The sequence below is a fragment of the Staurois parvus genome, unplaced genomic scaffold (assembly GCF_062004578.1).
Source record: "Staurois parvus isolate SC_StPar_1 unplaced genomic scaffold, SC_StPar_1.0 ptg000415l, whole genome shotgun sequence".
NCBI classification, from domain to species: domain Eukaryota; kingdom Metazoa; phylum Chordata; class Amphibia; order Anura; family Ranidae; genus Staurois; species Staurois parvus.
In genome coordinates, this window is record NW_028318211.1 from 871,737 (window position 1) to 889,577 (window position 17,841).

Genomic DNA, 17,841 nt, shown 5'->3' on the forward strand with positions numbered 1-17,841 from the left:
TCATGATGGATTGAAAAGGGGATAGTCAATGTAGAGCTATCTTTGTGAGTGTCGCTTGTATGATGGCCCAGTTTCCCCTTACTTTGCCAGGCACAATGTATTCCTTCAACTTAATGTACACACACACTTCCGCTCATTGTCTCCAATGACTAGTCTAGGGGATGTTTTTTTTTTTGGAGTTTTATTGTAGAACTGGGGATAGGGATGGGGAATTGTAGTAGGATACTCCAAAATTAGAGCTATTCACACTGAGGACATATAGCTGATCTCTTAATTGAGCACTTTTGAAGTATTATTAAAAAGATTATTATGGCGCCTAGTGAATCTATCTAATATTAAAGATATAAAAACTTGCAGCTGTCTCTAAAAAAATGGATACCCACTTGGGGAAACAGTGATTTTTAAACAGACAGGCACTATGCAAATACAATAAAGTGTATATATATATATATATATATACCAAGATGTTGCACATTTACTGGTGTGTTTGGGGTTGTTGTCTTGTTGGAACACCAATTTCAAGGGCATTTCCTCTTCAGTATAAGGCAGCATGACCTCTTCAAGTATTCTGATGTATTCAAACTGATCCATGGTCCCTGGTATGCGATAAATAGGCCAAACACCATAGTATGAGAAACATCCCCATGCGCAACCATGCTTCACTGTCTTCACAGGGTACTGTGGCTTGAAATCAGTGTTTGGGGGTCATCTGACAAACTGTCTCCGGCCACTAGACCCAAAAAGAACAATCTTACTTTCATCAGTCCACAAAATGTTGCGCCATTTCTCTTTAGGCCAGTCAATGTGCTCTTTGGCAAATTGTAACCTCTTCAGCACGTCTTTTTTTTAACAGTGGGACTTTGCGGGGGCTTCTTGCAGATAGCTTGGCTTCACATAGGCGTCTTCTAATTGTAACAGTACTCACAGGTAACTTTAGACCTTCTTTGATCTTCCTGGAGCTGATTGTTGGCTGAGTCCTTGCCATTTTGGCTATTCTTCTATCCATTCGAATGGTAGTTTTTCGCTTTCTTCCACGTCTTTCTGGTTTTGGTTGCCATTTTAAAGCATTTGCGATCATTTTGGCTGAGCAGCCTATCATTTTCTGCACTTCTTTATATGTTTTCCCCTCTCCATTCAACTTTTTAATCAAGGTACGCTGCTCTTCTGAACAATGTCTGGAACGACCCATTTTCCTCAGAATTTCAGAGAGAAATGCACTGTAACCAGCATGTACAACATTTGCTGCCTTCCTTCCTTAAATAAGGGCAATAATTGCCACCTGTTTTTCAAAGAATGAATGACCTCACTAATAGAACTCCACACTGCTATTATTTTGAACATGCCCCTTTCAATTAGTGATTCAATTACACAGAATCAGCAGCATGGATGTCATGACTGTTGGGTCTGTTGGATTTCTATTACTCTGCTACACCTTCTAGTAAATTATTTGCCATGTAGAAATATAATTTCTACCAAAAACAGTGATTGATCAGGTTAGTGTTGTCTGACTGCTATTATTTTGAACACAACTGTATATATATACAGAAAACTGAAATCACACAATGCCCCAAATTCAAAACATCTGTTGTAAATTGCACCTATTTAGGTGCTAGGGGCATCTTATTATATATTGACCAGTCCATATGTAGCCATATTGATATTAGAATAGGATGCCCCTAGCTCCTAAATAAGTGCATTTTACAACAGATGTTTTGAATTTGGGGCAGTGTGTGTGTGTGTGTGTGTGTGTGTGTGTGTGTGTGTTGTATTTTCACAGCTCCTGTCTATTTAAAAATGACTTTTGAAGTATTAGCTGACAGTAGACAGCAGACTTCCCTTTAGCTTATAGCAACAAGTTGTTTAGAAGTGAGCAAAGTCCCTTTTTGCAGTAGTAGTATTTATAGGGTTGAGCTCCTCAGGAATAAGCCAGTTATGACAGACTGTGACAGCCCAAAGGTAACGTAGCTGAGCAAAGTCCTTTGCAGTAGCAACACCTGGATAAGCTCTTCAGAACACTAGCCAGTATTCCTTTTTTCCAGACCTACGTTGACTATTAAACACCAGGGGAGGTAGCAAGCACACAGAGTCATCAAAAATTCCTCAATGTCAGTACTCACAAGGCTCAAGGACAGAATGGTTGCCTCCTTCCAATCTTCCAAGTGAAACCCTTCAGCGATACCATACAAAGCTTTGGTGGACAGCTCCCCTCAGTCCAGTGGTTTTGTGCTGCCCTAGGCAACACAAAAATCAGATGCCTCCCCGGCAGAGGGAGAGCCTGACACCAACACCACACTGCCTCCCCCCACCACGGAGAGAGCTTGACAGTGATCAACAGCACCCTTGCCCCATCCCCCCACCACCCAAGAGAGCTTTCAACTAATACCCACCGCCCATCCTCGGCGACAGAGAAAGACACTCACCTTCACAGCTCTGTACATCCCTGGGAATGACAGACGGGCTCTGCATACACCATCAAGCATCCCACAGCCTCTCTTTCAGATCCCACCTAGTCTCCATGCCGCATATGTCCCTTCTTCCAGGGGGCTGCCACCCTAGGCAAATGCCTTTTTTGCCTTGTGGTAAATACACCCCTGCCTCAGTTAGTTTACTGAAGAACCAGAGTCACTCTCTCTAACTTCAGGCCCTCAGGTCTCCCACCTGAGGCCACATGGCAGCAAGTAACAGGCGAGGCAGCCTGCCTCCAGCCTGGCTGGTGCAATCCACTCCCAGGAAAGACACTGAACCCATGTGCTCTCTGAATATAAATACCACTCCCAGAATTCAGTGGTGTAGCCCTCCCTGCAATTGGCCAGGACTGTATCCATATTCATGCTGTGCTTTTGCCTAGCTCCTACCCATGTTCTGGAAGGCTCTCATAGCTTCCTGAAGGCGGGCAGAACTCAGAAAAACTCCAACAGCATCAGAGCAGCATGAGCAGACCTAACTCATCAATCACAGCACTCTGTTAAGCAGAATACCACACTGAATTTACCTGACAGCCTCTCTAGTAAGCAGAGAAGCACAGCTATGCCTAACCTAACTATACATATCCTAGGACCTTACTAGGAAGGTGCTACACTCACCACCCGCCAAAATAGGCCATGTCTTCACTGGCCTGGGCAGCCGCCCCTACAAAAACTTTGTACAAAAATCTAACTAGGAGGGTAGCACACCTATGTAAAGGTAATCCAATGAGGAGGGAGATGCAGTAGTCAAGACGAGAGATGACCAGGGAGTGAATTAGAAGCTTTGTGGTGTCGTTTGTTAGGAAGGGAAACATTTTGGAGATGTTGTGTAGGTTGAGGTTGCAAGCTTTGGACAGTGATTGGATGTGGTGCTGAAAGGATAGTTCAGAATCCAGGATAACACCTAGTACCTTGCCATGTGGGGCAGGTTGATAGTTGTGCCATTGATCATGACAGAGAAGTCAGGGAAAGGGGCATGTGGGGGAGGAAAAAATATGAGCTTGGTTTTAGATGGATTGAGCTTGTAGACGTGGTGTGACACCCAGATTAGTATGTCTGTCAGTAAATTAGTGATGTTTGTGGAGACTGATGTTGTGAGCTGAGGGGTAGAGTGAAAGATTTGGGTGTCATCATTGTAGAAATGGTATTGGAAGCCATGGGAGGCTATCAACTGACCCAGGAAGGAGGAGTAGATCAAGAATAGGAGAGGTCCAAAAACAGAACAGATGACCCTGACAAAATAAGGAAGAGGAGAGGAGGTAGAATTGTAAGTGATGCTGAAGGTGTGGTGGGATAGGTGGGATGAGAACCAATGAAGAGTACAGTCACAGAGACCAAATAAGTACAGTTTATTGAGTAGTAGGGGGTGGTCCAGGAGTAGGAGTACAAAATAGTGTCCACTGGTTTTAGCTGTAAGTAGATCCTGACTTTTTGGAGGGCAGTTTCTGTGGGGTGTTGAGGGCGAAACCCAGACTGAAGGGGATCAAGAAGGTTATTCTCAGTGAGATGGTCGCTCAGTTGCTTGTAGGCCAGATGTTCAAGGAGTTTGGAGAAAAACAACACAGGTCTTTCAACCTGTCAGCATGGACATGCTGTTTTGTATCTCTCTGCACAGCAGAGAAATACAAAGCAGCATGCCTCTCTAGTAAACAAATCACAAAGTGAAACATATACAGCACACAGTTAACCCTTTGATTGCCGTGGATGTTAACCCCTTCCTGTCCAGTGTCATTAATACAGTGTCAGTGCTTTTCATTAGCACTGATCACTGTATTAGTGTCATTGGGATGTCTGTGGCAGTGTCAGAATGCCTGCTGCAGTCCCGCTATATGTCGCTGATTCCAGTATATACACCACCACTTGCAGATGCTATAACTTTCATGTAAACCAATTAACCACTTGCCCTCCTTAGGATTTACCCCCCCATCCTGACCAGACCATTTTTTGCGTTACGACGCTGCGTTTTTTAAACTGACAATTGCGGTCATGCAATACTGCACCCAAATTAAATTTATGTCCCTTTTTCCTACAAATTGAGCTTTCTTTCGGTGGTATTTGATCACCTGTGAGGTTTTTATTTTTTGCGCTATAAAAAAAACCCCGACAATTTTGAGAAAAAAAAACAATATTTTTGACTTTTTGCTATTAACCACTTGCCCTCCTGAGGATTTACCCCCCTTAATGACCAGGCCTCTTTTTGCTACTCGGCGCTGCACTAATTCAACTGATAATTGCGCGGTCATGCAATGCTGCACCCAAACGAAATTTACGTCCTTTTTTTCACACAAATAGAGCTTTCTTTCGGTGGTATTTGATCACCTGTGCGCTTTTTATTTTTCATGCTATAAACTAAAAAAGGACAAAAATTTTGAAGAAAAACAATATTTTTTACTTTCAGCTATAAAAAATATATAGTAAACTCAAAGTTGGTTATAAATTTAGGCCAAAATGTATTCTGCTACATGTTTTTGGTAAAAAAAATCCCAATGAGTGTATATTGATTGCTTTGTGTGAAAGTTATAGCGTCTACATACTATGGTATAAATACTGCAATTTACGCCATTTTTCTGCTATACAGCGCTGCGCTAGTCTAACGGACAACTGCGCGGTCATGCAATACGGTACATAAATGAAATTTACATCCTTTTTTTCCCCACAAATTGAGCTTTCTTTCGGTGGTATTTGATCGCCTGTGCGGTTTTTATTTTTTGCGCTATAAAAAAAAAGGCTGACAATTTTGAGGAAAAAAAACAATATTTTGGACTTTTTGCTATAAAACATGTCCAGTAAAAAAAAATGCAAAAATCAAATTTAGTCATAAATTTCTGCTAAAATGCATTCTGCGACATGTCAAAAAAAAACCCAATACGTGTAAATTAATTAGTTTACGTGAAAGTTATAGCGTTTACAAATGGCGGGAAAGATACTGGGATTTTAAATTTTTATTTATACTAATAATGGCGCTGATCAGCGACATATGGCGGCAATCAGCGACATATGACGGCGACCAGCGACTTATGGCGGGACTGCGGCGGACATTTTGACACTGGGGGGGGAGCTGACTTGGGGTCACTGACATCCCCAGTGACACCAATACAGTGATCAGTGAAAAAAAACCACTGAAACTGTACTAATGTCACTGGGGAGGAAGGGGTTAACATTTTTAGAATTTTCTGTGTAAGGGGAGTGTTTTACTAGGGGGCGGGGGTGTGTACTGGACGGGGGGGAGGGAGGGGGGAGCTGATCGAGGGAGAGAAACTGTTCTCTCCCTCTGCAGCTTGGCGGCGAACTGTCACAGAGCAGGGCTGTGTGTAAACAATGCAGCCCTGCTCTGTGTCAGTGTTCACCGCTCATCGCGGGAAAACGGCCGGTAAAAACCGGCCATGACCCGGAGGCGGAGACCCGCAGCTGACACCCGTGGGACAGGTAGGGCGGGCGTGCGCCTCGCATGCGACCCCTACCTGTTTTGTAGGCACACGTTTTAAAACGTGCTTTTGCCTACGAGCGCCGCCCTGCCACCGTTTATATGCCTATGGCTGGGCGGCATGTGGTTAAACATGTCCAGTAAAAAAAATTTTAAAAATCAAATTTCATCATAGATTGCCAAAGGCCAAAATATATTCTGCGACATGTATTTGCCGGCGTTTACAAATGGCAGTATATATACTGGAATTAATTTATTTTTTATTTTTACTAGTAATGGCGGCGATCAGCGACTTGTAGCGGGACTGCGGCAGGTATTCTGACACTGGGGGGAACAGACTTGGTGTCACTGACATCCCCAGTGACACCAATACAGTGATCAGTGCTAAAAAAAAAAGCACTGACATTGTACTAATGGCACTGGGCAGGAATGGGTTAACATGAGGGGCGATCAAAGGGTTAACTGTGTGCTGTGTGCTTCACTGTAATCACACTGCTTTGCATGGCTGTGCTGTGCATGAGCTGACAGGAAGAAGAACTGTATTATTTACATACAGTTCTCCTCCCCGTTGGAGATGCTCGGCAATCACCGTGCGCCGCTGAGTAATCGCTGGCCGGGACACAGTGATTGACAGCCGCGGCTGCGAATGGCCCTGCCCGGAAATGCAAAATCATGTATATATACAGTATGTGATTTTGCGCACGCGTGCCCCCTTGTAGTAGTGTATCTGCTATAGGGCGGTTGGGAAGCGGTTAATTTACACTTTAACCACTTGCCTACTGGGCACTTTCACCCCCTTCCTGCCCAGGCAAATTTTCAGCTTTCGGCGCTGTCACACTTTGAATGACAATTGCACGGTCATGCAGTATGTACTCATATAAAATTTTTATAATTTTTTGAGACAGATAGAGCTTTCTTATGGTGGTATTTAATCACCTCTGTTTTTTGATAGGTAGCACTGACTGGCACTGATAGGCTGCATTGAAGGGTACTGATATGCGGCACTGACAGGCACTGATAGGAGGCAATGATTGGCAGCACTGATAGGCGGCACTGAAAGGCAGCTCAGATGGGCACTGATATGTGGCATTGATGTGCACTGGTAGGAACTGATATGTGGCATTGATGTGGCACTGACAGGTGGCCCTGATGATCAGTGTAGATGTCCCCTCTGAGGAATGCCAATTACCAGCTCTCCTCTCCTCACGAGCTGTCAGAGTGATAGCTCGTGAGAAGGGGAATGCTGATAACCGGCATTTCCTTATTTACATGTGATCAGCTGTGATTGGACACAACTGATCACATGACAGAGCCAACTTCATCAGCTCTTTCTGCTGATCGGTGATCCGCTTTGCCCCAGGAACACAGCGCACCAGCGATCGCCCCCCAGGGCGCGCACGGGCGGTTAGAGTGGGAGGACATCATATGACGTACTCCCAGAACAAGAGAACCACCGCCCTCCCATCATTTCCTTATATGGTGGGTGGGAGGTGGTTAAAACAAAGGACATAAATTTATGTACAGCGTTGCATGACCGTGCAATTGTTAAAGTAACACAGCACCGTATTGCAAAAAATGGCCTGGTCAGGAAGGGGGGTAAATCCTCTGGAGGGTAAGTGGTTAAAAACACCACAAAAATGCATATGAGTTTCTGCCATGGATCAGTGTGAAAACATCCTGATAATGAATTCCCTGTGGTTGAAATAGTGTCTGCAGAGGAAGGTATGTGGACAGGCAGGATCACCAGGGATTTGATTTCTTTCGGGTACTTACAAAGCACCATCAATTTACTCAGCGCTGTACATATATATCAATGAATACTGTGTTACAATTCCATACAAACATTGTACAACTCTGATTTTTACTGTTAGCCTGTAGTTTTAGATATCTTAGTACAAAGTGAATGGAAGAATGAACACATCCTGATAGAGTTCATCATAGTGACTATGATGAGTAATAACTGGTGTGAGGTATCAGGCACAGGATTGGTGGGTAGGAAAGCAGGAAGTAGGAAGTGTACAGCCTCATAGTGATCCGATCAGCTGCCTGAGAAAGTACAAGCTGACTTGTCGGCGTTCATTGCGGAGCAAGCCTCTTATAAGGGAAGCTCGTATATACGAGGTAATGTCCTTTAGCAGCTGAAGTCAGGTGACACGGCATGCTCCGTGCAGTCCGTAGAGGCAGAGGGCCAGTCCAGCCTAATGCGGGCAGGAAGTGAGCGGCCAAGTCCGGCATTTTATCCCATACTAAGTGCTCTGATTGCTGGGAGTGACTGTGTCCGCTACCGCCATCTACTGACAGAATTGTGCAGTTGTGGCGCCCCTTGTTCTGCGCTTGTCACTGGGCTCTTGAAGTGTCACCATTAGTGTCCTCTTTACAATTTCCATATCTAGAAACCTTCATGTGTTGAAAACTGATATTGTCGGCTATATTTAGTCAGCTTAGATGTGCAATTATTAAAGCTGAGCTTAAAGTGGTTGTAAAGGCAAACAATTTTTTTTAAATACGTTATTGCATTCTCTGCATTAAAGGGTATCTCCACTTTAGTGGGAAAAAAATGGTAAAAGTAAATAATATAACGAAATTAAACTAAATAAATCTAACAATTGTGACACAAGTCATATTGTAATTGAATGTTATTAAAAATGGCCTTTTTTTTCCAATAGGGTTGCACCGATACCCTTTTTTGATCGGCGTGTATGAGTGCCGATACTTTGCTGTGTGATATGCATTAAGACAGAATGTATGGATGCAAATTGCACCGCAAAGAATTGCAAGCGATTTGAACAGGAATGCGATTCCTGTCCAAATGGCATGCCGTTTCCCAACCGGCCAGCCTGTAATGTCATCCTTGCAAGGAGACGAGAGAAAGACGCGGGGATTTTAAATCCCTGCGGCTTTCTCTGCTCTCCTTGCAACCAAGTGGGAAGGAGGAAAAACGGCACAAAATTGTTGACCGAGTTCTACAGCCGAGAATCTGGAGCATTGTTGCTTAACCTGTCTCCCTCCTCTGCCTGATGGCTGACACCAAGGTATACATCCACTTCTCTCTGCTTAGCATGGGATCGGTGCAGGGAGGGTTCCCGCACTGCTCCTGTGTGACCACAGGCTATGATAAGCCTGGGTTCACACAGGAGCAGTGGGGACGCTGCATGCGATTTGGATAGGAATTGCATTCCTGTTCTTATGCTCTTCTTTGCGGTGCAATTTGCGTCCATACATTTTGTAATGACGTAAAATCGCACCGCAAGGTATTGGTTTCTGGTATCAGGATCATTTTTACAAGTACTCATAAATATACTCAGTATCGGTATTGCTGCATCCTACTTTTCAATCTGCATTGCTGTAATTTTCTGTAAAATGCAATACAATATGGCTACCTGGAGGTGCTCTGTGCACAGAATGTGTACAGAAAGCCCCCCAGAAACATAGATTTCTGCTTGTGTGATTGGCTTACTGATTTTCCCGGAAGTGTGCACTAAGATACAAGTCAGATTTCAGGCATCCCCTTCAATAAACATGTCATTTTTGGGGAGATACTCCCAATAGGAAGTCACGTCTAAGGCCCCTATCACATGGGGTGGACTGTGGATGCGATCCACTTGCGAAGCAGGGGATCGGATGGGTGATCCCCACTTAGCAGGCGCACGACAAGTCCGTGTCCAATTGGCTTATGCAAGGCTCACACAGACTGCTTTCCTCTATGGGTGATCAGATGTAAATAGACCTCCTGTCCATTTACACCCGACTGCTATCCGATCCAATCCACTGGACAAAAGTGGAATGGACCCCTATCGGTCACATTCTGGCAGATTGGATGTAGGAGGGTGTAAGTGGACACATGCGTTTACACCCGCTGCTCTATAGAGGAGAATAGAGGTTCTGATTGGGTCCGCCTGAAAAAAGGACATACAGACCTGGTTGGAACGTCCGTGTGAAAGAGGCCTAAGGGGATATAGACCCTGCAATTTTTCTCATTAGAGCCCTGCAAGTGCAGCAGCTGATTGATATTTATGAATCCACTCCCATTATTTTCACTTTCCTTATGAATACAAACAGACAACTCTTTCTTCAGAATAACAAAAAGTAGGAGTCTGCAACCAAGTTTGTTAAAATGCTTGCAATGTACATACATGACCCAGAAGGGAAGGATTTTTCCCAACAAAAATACTACTCGCTGATATCCATGCCACTACACACTGCTCATTGCCATACCACTACATACTGCTCACTGACTTGGGTGTGGAAATTTATCAGCATCTTCTGAGTGAGTAAATGAGGCACCGGCCCAAATGATAAAAAAAAACTTTATTCCTTCAAGTTACCCTCACACACTCAAGCACTTAGGTGCTCAGTACAAGCGCATGCTGAGCAATCAAATCAAGCTCCGGTGTCTGCTCCATTAAAGGATAAGTTCACCTTTTAAAAAATAACTAAATGCCCTTTTTTGTAGGCACCTCTAAAGCATTGCACCAGCAATCAGCAGATCGCTGGTGCCATGCAGGACTCCTGCAGACTGTCAGTGTAATCTTGTATATTGTACTGGCAGGCAGTTTCACGACAGGAAGATTCATTGAACTACCAAAGCGCTCAACAGTGCCGAGGTAGTTCATTGAGAACTACAAACTGACATCTGCAAAGGATGTCAGTACTCATAGTTGATTCATTCACAGTACTCTGTGAATGGAGCACACGGCTGTATGGGTGGAGCCCAACACAGCTGTGCTCTTTTCAAAAAGTTAGCTGGGGTACTTCTCCCCATACTGCTGTCACACAGAGGGCTCAGAACTCTGAGCCCCTGCAGGAGCAGGAATATGTTATATGTGGATGGAACTTGTAACATGTTTCCGACTTATCCTTTATCCCTTTCGCTGCCAGAGCCCTTTTTGCATTTTTTGCACACATGTAAAAAATAATTTTAGGCCTGAAGATTACATAAAACCCCTCAAACATTATATATTTTCTGAAAGCAGAGACCCTAGAAAATAAAGTAGGGATAGTACCAATTTTTATGTCACATGATATTACCACAAAGGTCTAGGAAACACATTTCAGTAAAAAATACACTTAAGTTAACTTTAGGGCACAAAAAGGCATTAAATTACCCATTTTTTTTTGGTAAAATATAAAAGATGAGTTTGCATTAAGTAAATAGATATTCATGTGAAATTTTTTTATTTTTTAAAGCCCCTCATTAGTTTAGTGTTACGGAGGAGGTCTGGTGCTAGAATTATTGATCTCATTTTGGCATGCGTGATATGTAACGTGTATCACAGTCAACGTTTTCATGTGTAGGCATCCTGGCATGTGTGTTTGTACGTGCATATATCTGGAGGGGGTAAAAATTTGGGTAGGGAATTATGTGATTGGATAGGGAATTATGTGATTGGAGTTTTTTTTTAACTTAACTTTTTTTTTTCATCACACAGGGGACAAAAAGTCCCCTTTGTGAATATTTTTGGTTACCGGTTCTCTTAAATGAGACATTCAGGTTCTGCCCTACCACTACACACTGCTTACTGACTGCCCTGCCACTACATACTGCCCTAACCTTCCACTGTATATTGCTCACTGACTACATACTGCCTTAGCCTGCCTCTACATACTGCTCGTTGACTGCCCTGCTGTGACATACCATACACATGCTCTGTACTGGCATTTCTTACTTCCCTGCACTGCAGTTTTTTTGTTTACTTTTGTATTTCTTTAGCCCCACAACTACAGCTCTATACATTATATACTTAATTTAAAGTATGGCATTAGGTTAACAATACGCCTATTGTAAAACCTTGCCATTTTAAATGAGTTACCCACCCTTAATTGAAGTACATTCTCCACCTACAATGGCTTGATGGACACATAATGAAAAAAGGTGTCTGTAATTTTTTTTTTTAAGATTGTCAACTACTAATGATTTTATTTTTATACTAGTAATGGCGGCGATCAGCGACTTATAGCGGGACTGCGGCGGGCAATCTGAGGGCTAACTGACTGTCACTGACATCCCCAGTGACACCAATACAGTGATCAGTGCTAATAAAAAGCACTGACACTGTACTAATGACACTGGGCAGAAAGGGGTTAACATCTGGGGTGCTCAAAGGGTTAACTGTGTGCTGTTATACAGTGTGCTATGCGGACCCATACAAAGCAGTGTGCAGCAGCTGACAGGAAAGATCTGTATTGTTTACATACCGTTCTCTCCCCCGTCTGTGATACACAGTGATCGCTGGGTGCCGGCAGGGAATCACCGGCCAGGGACCCAATGATCAACATGTGTGTTTGCGTTTAGAAGCGTTTTTTAAAGATAAGCACAGGAGAACCTTCCAGATGCCCAGAATGGTCTGAAAAGTGGTAAATTATTAACTATTTCAGAGAAATACAGAGAGTAGAAGCAGAGACAGCAGTATGTGTTGAAATTAGCTTAGGTGAGAGTTGCTCGTTAACATTTCTTTTGTTTCCAAGGGTGGGATAGGTGTCTGGTGGAGTTAGTCATTAAGGTCAACTGGCAGGAGGTCTTCATGAGGAATTTGAGGTGTGAATGGTCATTAACATATCTTTTGTTTCCAAGGGTGGGAGAGGTCTGAGGTGTGAATTGGTTCTTACAATGTGTGAAAAGCTTGGTAGGAACATCCTGTGTTCAGTGTTTTGTCCATCTGAGTACCTTGAAAACACTTTGCATGCTATTTTCATGATGGAGAAAGGCTCTGGACAGCATTGGGAACTGGAAGAGTTAAAAAAAAAATTTCAGACGCAAACGCTTATAAACGCAGTTTGCCGCGTTTACAAGCGTTTTGCGTTTGAAACGCTGATAAAATCGACTGCTGAACGCAAGTTTGGTGCTTTCAAGAAATTGACTGTAAACTCAAATGCCTGTAAGCGACTGTAAACGAAGATGTGTACATGGACACATAGGAAAACATTGGGGTGAGTTCAAGGGCTGCTGAAAAAAAATGCTAAACAGCTCCTAAACGTGAGTTTATCAGTTGCAGTGTACATGAGCCCTTAAAGCGATTATAAACCTTCCCTTTTTTTTTCATTAAAATAACAAACGTTTTATACTTTGTTACTTGTTATACAATGGTTTTCCACAGAGCAGTCCAGATCCCCCTCTTCTTGGGTCCCCTTCCGGTTCCTATCCCCACCGAATGCCCACCATAGGAGGACAGTCATGCAGAGGTATCCCTAGGGTTGGTGTCACCCGGGGCGGTAACACGTGGTGTCACCCCTCCAGAGAGGAAGGAGCGGTGCCAGTGTAGCGGTAAAATGAGTATCCCAACCCGTGAAGATATGTATCCCTTGAAGCAACTGTGCTTGTGCCGGTTTCAGGCCGAAGAAGCCGATCTTCGACTTTAGCACAGAGCTGCCACAGTTATCCCCTTAGGGAAGTAAAAAAAAATGTTTTCTTTTTTTTTTAAAAATGTAAGTTACACCGAAGCATATAACTCCCCTCCAGATTCAAGCCCCTCCCACCACATATGTATGCACGCACGCACAAACAAAAAAGCACGTGCTGGGATGCCGACACATGAAAACGACGATTGCGATACACATGTTACATATCGCCGCGCACGCTAGAATGAGAGTAATAATTCTAGCACCTGACCCCCTCCGTAACGCTAAATTGATGACCTATAATGGCTTTAAAAGCATCACCTAGTCCTTTAGAAAATATAGGGTACTAAAATTTGTTGCCATTTCACGAGCACGCACAAATTTAAGGTTTGACATGTTGGATATATATTTACTCGATGCAACCTCATCTTTTATATTTTACAAAAAAATTGGATAATGTATTTCTTTTTGTGCCCTAAAATGAACTGTTACTGTTAAGTGTATTTTTTACTAAAACCTTTGTGATAATATCGTGTGACATAAAAAATTGGAACTACCGCTATTTTATTCTCTAGGGTCTCTGATTTCAGAAAATATATCATGTTTTGGAGTTTTGTGCAATCTTCAGGCCTTAAATGAATTTTTTAAATGCTTGCAAAAAACGGCTCTGGCAGCGAAAGGGATAAAGGATAAGCCTGACGCTCCCCTTTCCTGACGAGCAGCTAATCGGTGCTCATTACACTGCAAGGTCTCTCTCCTCCCTGCTAGTCCCCGGGTGCGGTGCTGGAGACAGGCAGGGAGGGGAGGTGGAGATAAGCAGCGCAAAGTTAAAAACATTAAACGTTTAAGTCGCCATAAAGTCCCTTGCGTTTTTAAAATCCCCAGACATTCCATAAAGCACCTCTGATTTAAATACGGTTTTGGTTAAAATATATATATTTTTTTATCAGGACAAGTAGATTGTCATGAGGGACAAGTAGATTGGGACACCAGTTTAGTTCCCTGACAAGTACCGTATTTTTCGCTCCATAAGACGCACTTTTTTCCCCCCAAAAAAGGGGGGAAAATGTCAGTGCGTCTTATGGAGCGAATATGGAGCGGCCGGTCCGGTATTTCTGCCGCCACCATGTCAGAATACCGGGCCGGCCACTCAGCTCTTCTCTCCTGCAGGACCTTACCTTTTCCTCTGTCCAGCGCTGTACAGTCTTCCCACGCCGGCTTCTGTGACAGCTGTGTGCCCACTGCGCATGCACGAGAAGCGCTGGGCTTTGTGAATGGTCCAGCGACTTCTTGGACACATGACAGGTCCCAGAAGGCGCCGGGCCATTCACAAAGCGCAGCGCTTCTCGCGCATGTGCAGTGGGCACCCGGCTGTCACAGAAGCCGGCGCGGGAAGAAGCCAGCGTGCCCACACTAAAGAGAGGACAACTTCAGGTACCCGCTGCCCCTCCCTCCCCAAAGGTCCGCAGTCTCTTGGTCATCCCCTGTACTGTCTGCAGTCTCTGGTCATCCCCTGTACTGTCTGCAGTCTCTGGTCATCCCCTGTACTGTCTGCAGTCTCTGGTCATCTCCTGTACTATGTCTGCAGTCTCTGGTCATCTCCTGTACTATGTCCGCAGTCTCTGGTCATCTCCTGTACTATGTCCGCAGTCTCTGGTCATCTCCTGTACTATGTCCGCAGTCTCTGGTCATCTCCTGTACTATGTCCGCAGTCTCTGGTCATCTCCTGTACTATGTCCGCAGTCTCTGGTCATCTCCTGTACTATGTCCGCAGTCTCTGGTCATCTCCTGTACTATGTCCGCAGTCTCTGGTCATCTCCTGTACTGTGTCCGCAGTCTCTGGCCATCTCCTGTACTGTGTCTGCAGTCTCTGGCCATCCCCTGTACTGTGTCCGCAGTCTCTGGCCATCCCCTGTACTGTGTCCGCAGTCTCTGGCCATCCCCTGTACTGTGTCCGCAGTCTCTGGCCATCCCCTGTACTGTGTCCGCAGTCTCTGGCCATCCCCTGTACTGTGTCCGCAGTCTCTGGCCATCCCCTGTACTGTGTCCGTAGTCTCTGGCCATCCCCTGTACTGTGTCCGCAGTCTCTGGTCATCTCCTGTACTGTGTCCGTAGTCTCTGGTCATCTCCTGTACTATGTCCGCAGTCCATTGGTTCAGAATATTTTTTTTCTTGTTTTTCACCTCTAAAACCTAGGTGCGTCTTATGGTCAGGTGCGTCTTATGGAGCAAAAAATACGGTAGTTTTTTAAAAATTTTCACACCCCTGCACTCTATTTTTAAACATGTAGGTAATATGAGACATCTCCGTATCATCCTTGCTTCTACTATAGGTGACAATGTTGAATTAATTTGCCAACCAAAGTGGTCCAACATAAATTCAGGGTTGCAGCAACATACTGCCATGTGCTGAAATCTGGCTTCCCCTGGGATGGTTAAACTTTTTTTTTTTTTATCATTGAAAGATGCTGAGGCCAGTGTGAAACAGTTGAAAAATAAACAGAAGGGTAGGTGATCTCTGTATTGCTGTAAATATGCTATATGAGACTTTTACTTTAATAAGTACTTATTTTTTGTTGTAGGTGCAGGACTGCCATCATGCCTTCTCCTGGCCCTGACCTTCAATTGGACAACACTGGGTTACGTGGAGCAAAGCAACCTCGGTGCAGACTGGCCTTGACTTTGCCTGGGGTTGATCGCTTAGGCACTGCTAGTCAGCCTTGCACAAATATTTGTGGCCCTGAAAATAAGTTGCTAAAGCTTTCCATGGAAAACAAATCCACTATGACTACTAACTCAATTTTTTCCACTGATTCAAATCTGTCCTCTCAGTCCATGTTGTCCTCCAAACTCTTATCAACCAGCAGCCCACTTCTTTCCCCGACTTCTGAATCCCATTTAACTAATAAATGGTCAACATCCATTTCACCTTCAGGCTTATCAAACTCATCTCTGATGTCTACAAATTTGCTGACATCCAACAAACCATCTGATTTAGATACAGCCTTTTCGGCACTTACCTCTAATGTTTCATTTTCTCCTAAATGTGCAATAACGTCTTCCTCTTTTCTGTCTTCTGGTGGAACTGTGAACTTTACATCTTTGTCTACTGAAAATCAAAACTTGAATTGTTTATTGTCCCAAAAAACTACAACGTCTCGATCATCTGTGCTTGATAATGCAGCAGGAGATCATAGCTTGTGTGTTAATCACCAGCTTGATATTTCTAATCTTTCAAATTCAGCTAAACACACAGTGACTTCAGTAACTTCTGTTTCCTCTGGTGTAGCCCTTAGCCTTAAACCTTCTTTTACTCCTAAGACTGAAACCCTCAGCCTTTCTCCAGAATCACTTCTTTTACCCTCCATCAATCTCCAGTGTGATAAACAAAACATCGAGAATACTCTAGCCCACTCAGCTCTTCCTCCAAGCTCATCTTCAAACTTACAGTCTACTCAAGGGCTTAGACAAGAAATATCTGAAGATTTTGAGTCACAGGAAGATGAATTGCCAGAAGATGATATATCGGTAAATTCTTCTGAGGGAAAGTCTCTGTCTTCATATACAGAGTTGCAGGCAAAGTGTACATGATTTATTCCTCTTTTATTGCATACCGTGTCTATAGGTTATTTGCTTTTATCCAACAGTTTGCCACGGAAAACTGTTTATCACAACCATCCGTACAGGAAAAACCACAAACCGTGGAGGAGGTGTCTGAAGCTCTCAAGAGCCAAAAATCAGAGACTCTTCTCAAACAGAAGAAGGTCAGTGGTCAATTAAACATATTTATGATGTCTTCCATCTAAATGTATTAGTATAGTTGAGATAACATTTGTTAATGAGGAAACTTCTCTTGAATAGTTATACAACATAAATTAGCTTACACTGTTTTGGGTTTATTGTACTTAGAGGGGCTCTAGTTGCACCCCAAAAAAATTAAAAGTTAGCAGCTACAAATACTGTAGTTGCTGACTTTTAATATAAGGTCATTTACCTGTCCAGGGATACAGCGATGTCCTCACCTGAGCCGATTCTTCAATTGGCTTCGGATGCAGGTGCTGGAATCTTAGGTAAGAGAAACTGGCTTCACAGTTGGTTTCCTACTGCGCATACTAAGCCGCACTGAGCTTTATGAATGGTCCGGCAGTCTTCTGGGACCTGTGATGTGTCTCAGAAGGCTGGGGGGGAGAGGGGGCTGAACTTCCACACAGATCTCCGTGGCGATCTGACTGGAAGTGGGAGCGGGTACCTGTCAAGACCAGGTACCCGCTTCCCCTGAAAAAATGCCAAATGTGGCAGTGGAGGGGGCGGGGATGCAAACAAGCAGAAACTCCCCGTCTGGGGGAAGTTCCACTTTAATCCACATAAACTAGGAACTGCATCCTGGGGCTTGCCTTTGTTTGTCCCTGGGGGAACTTTTGGATAAGAAATTCAAAGGTCAGCAGATGTTTTGACTTTGAAGTTTCAAATTCAGTCTCTCATTTCCTATGTATAGTTATACAGTTGTGTAGACATTCATAACATTTTACTGTACAAGAATGGAAGTATGGTAATTTTACCTTTCTTTCTTTGTATTGACCTGAACTCCAAAAGTGAAGATTTGCTCTATTGTAGGTAA

The 17,841-nt window shown here is 43.8% G+C and overlaps 1 protein-coding gene across 1 annotated transcript in view; it reads left to right on the forward strand.

Moving 5' to 3' along the window:
- The first annotated feature begins 7,897 nt into the window (after positions 1-7,897).
- Positions 7,898-17,841, forward strand: part of TEP1 (telomerase associated protein 1) — a 98,385-nt gene continuing 88,441 nt past the window's right edge. The window contains exons 1-3 of the mRNA XM_089687019.1: positions 7,898-8,010; positions 15,806-16,751; positions 16,871-16,987. Coding sequence (XP_089543145.1) covers positions 15,822-16,751; positions 16,871-16,987 — 1,047 coding nt within the window. The 5' untranslated portion in view covers positions 7,898-8,010; positions 15,806-15,821. The remainder of the gene's footprint in view (positions 8,011-15,805; positions 16,752-16,870; positions 16,988-17,841) is intronic.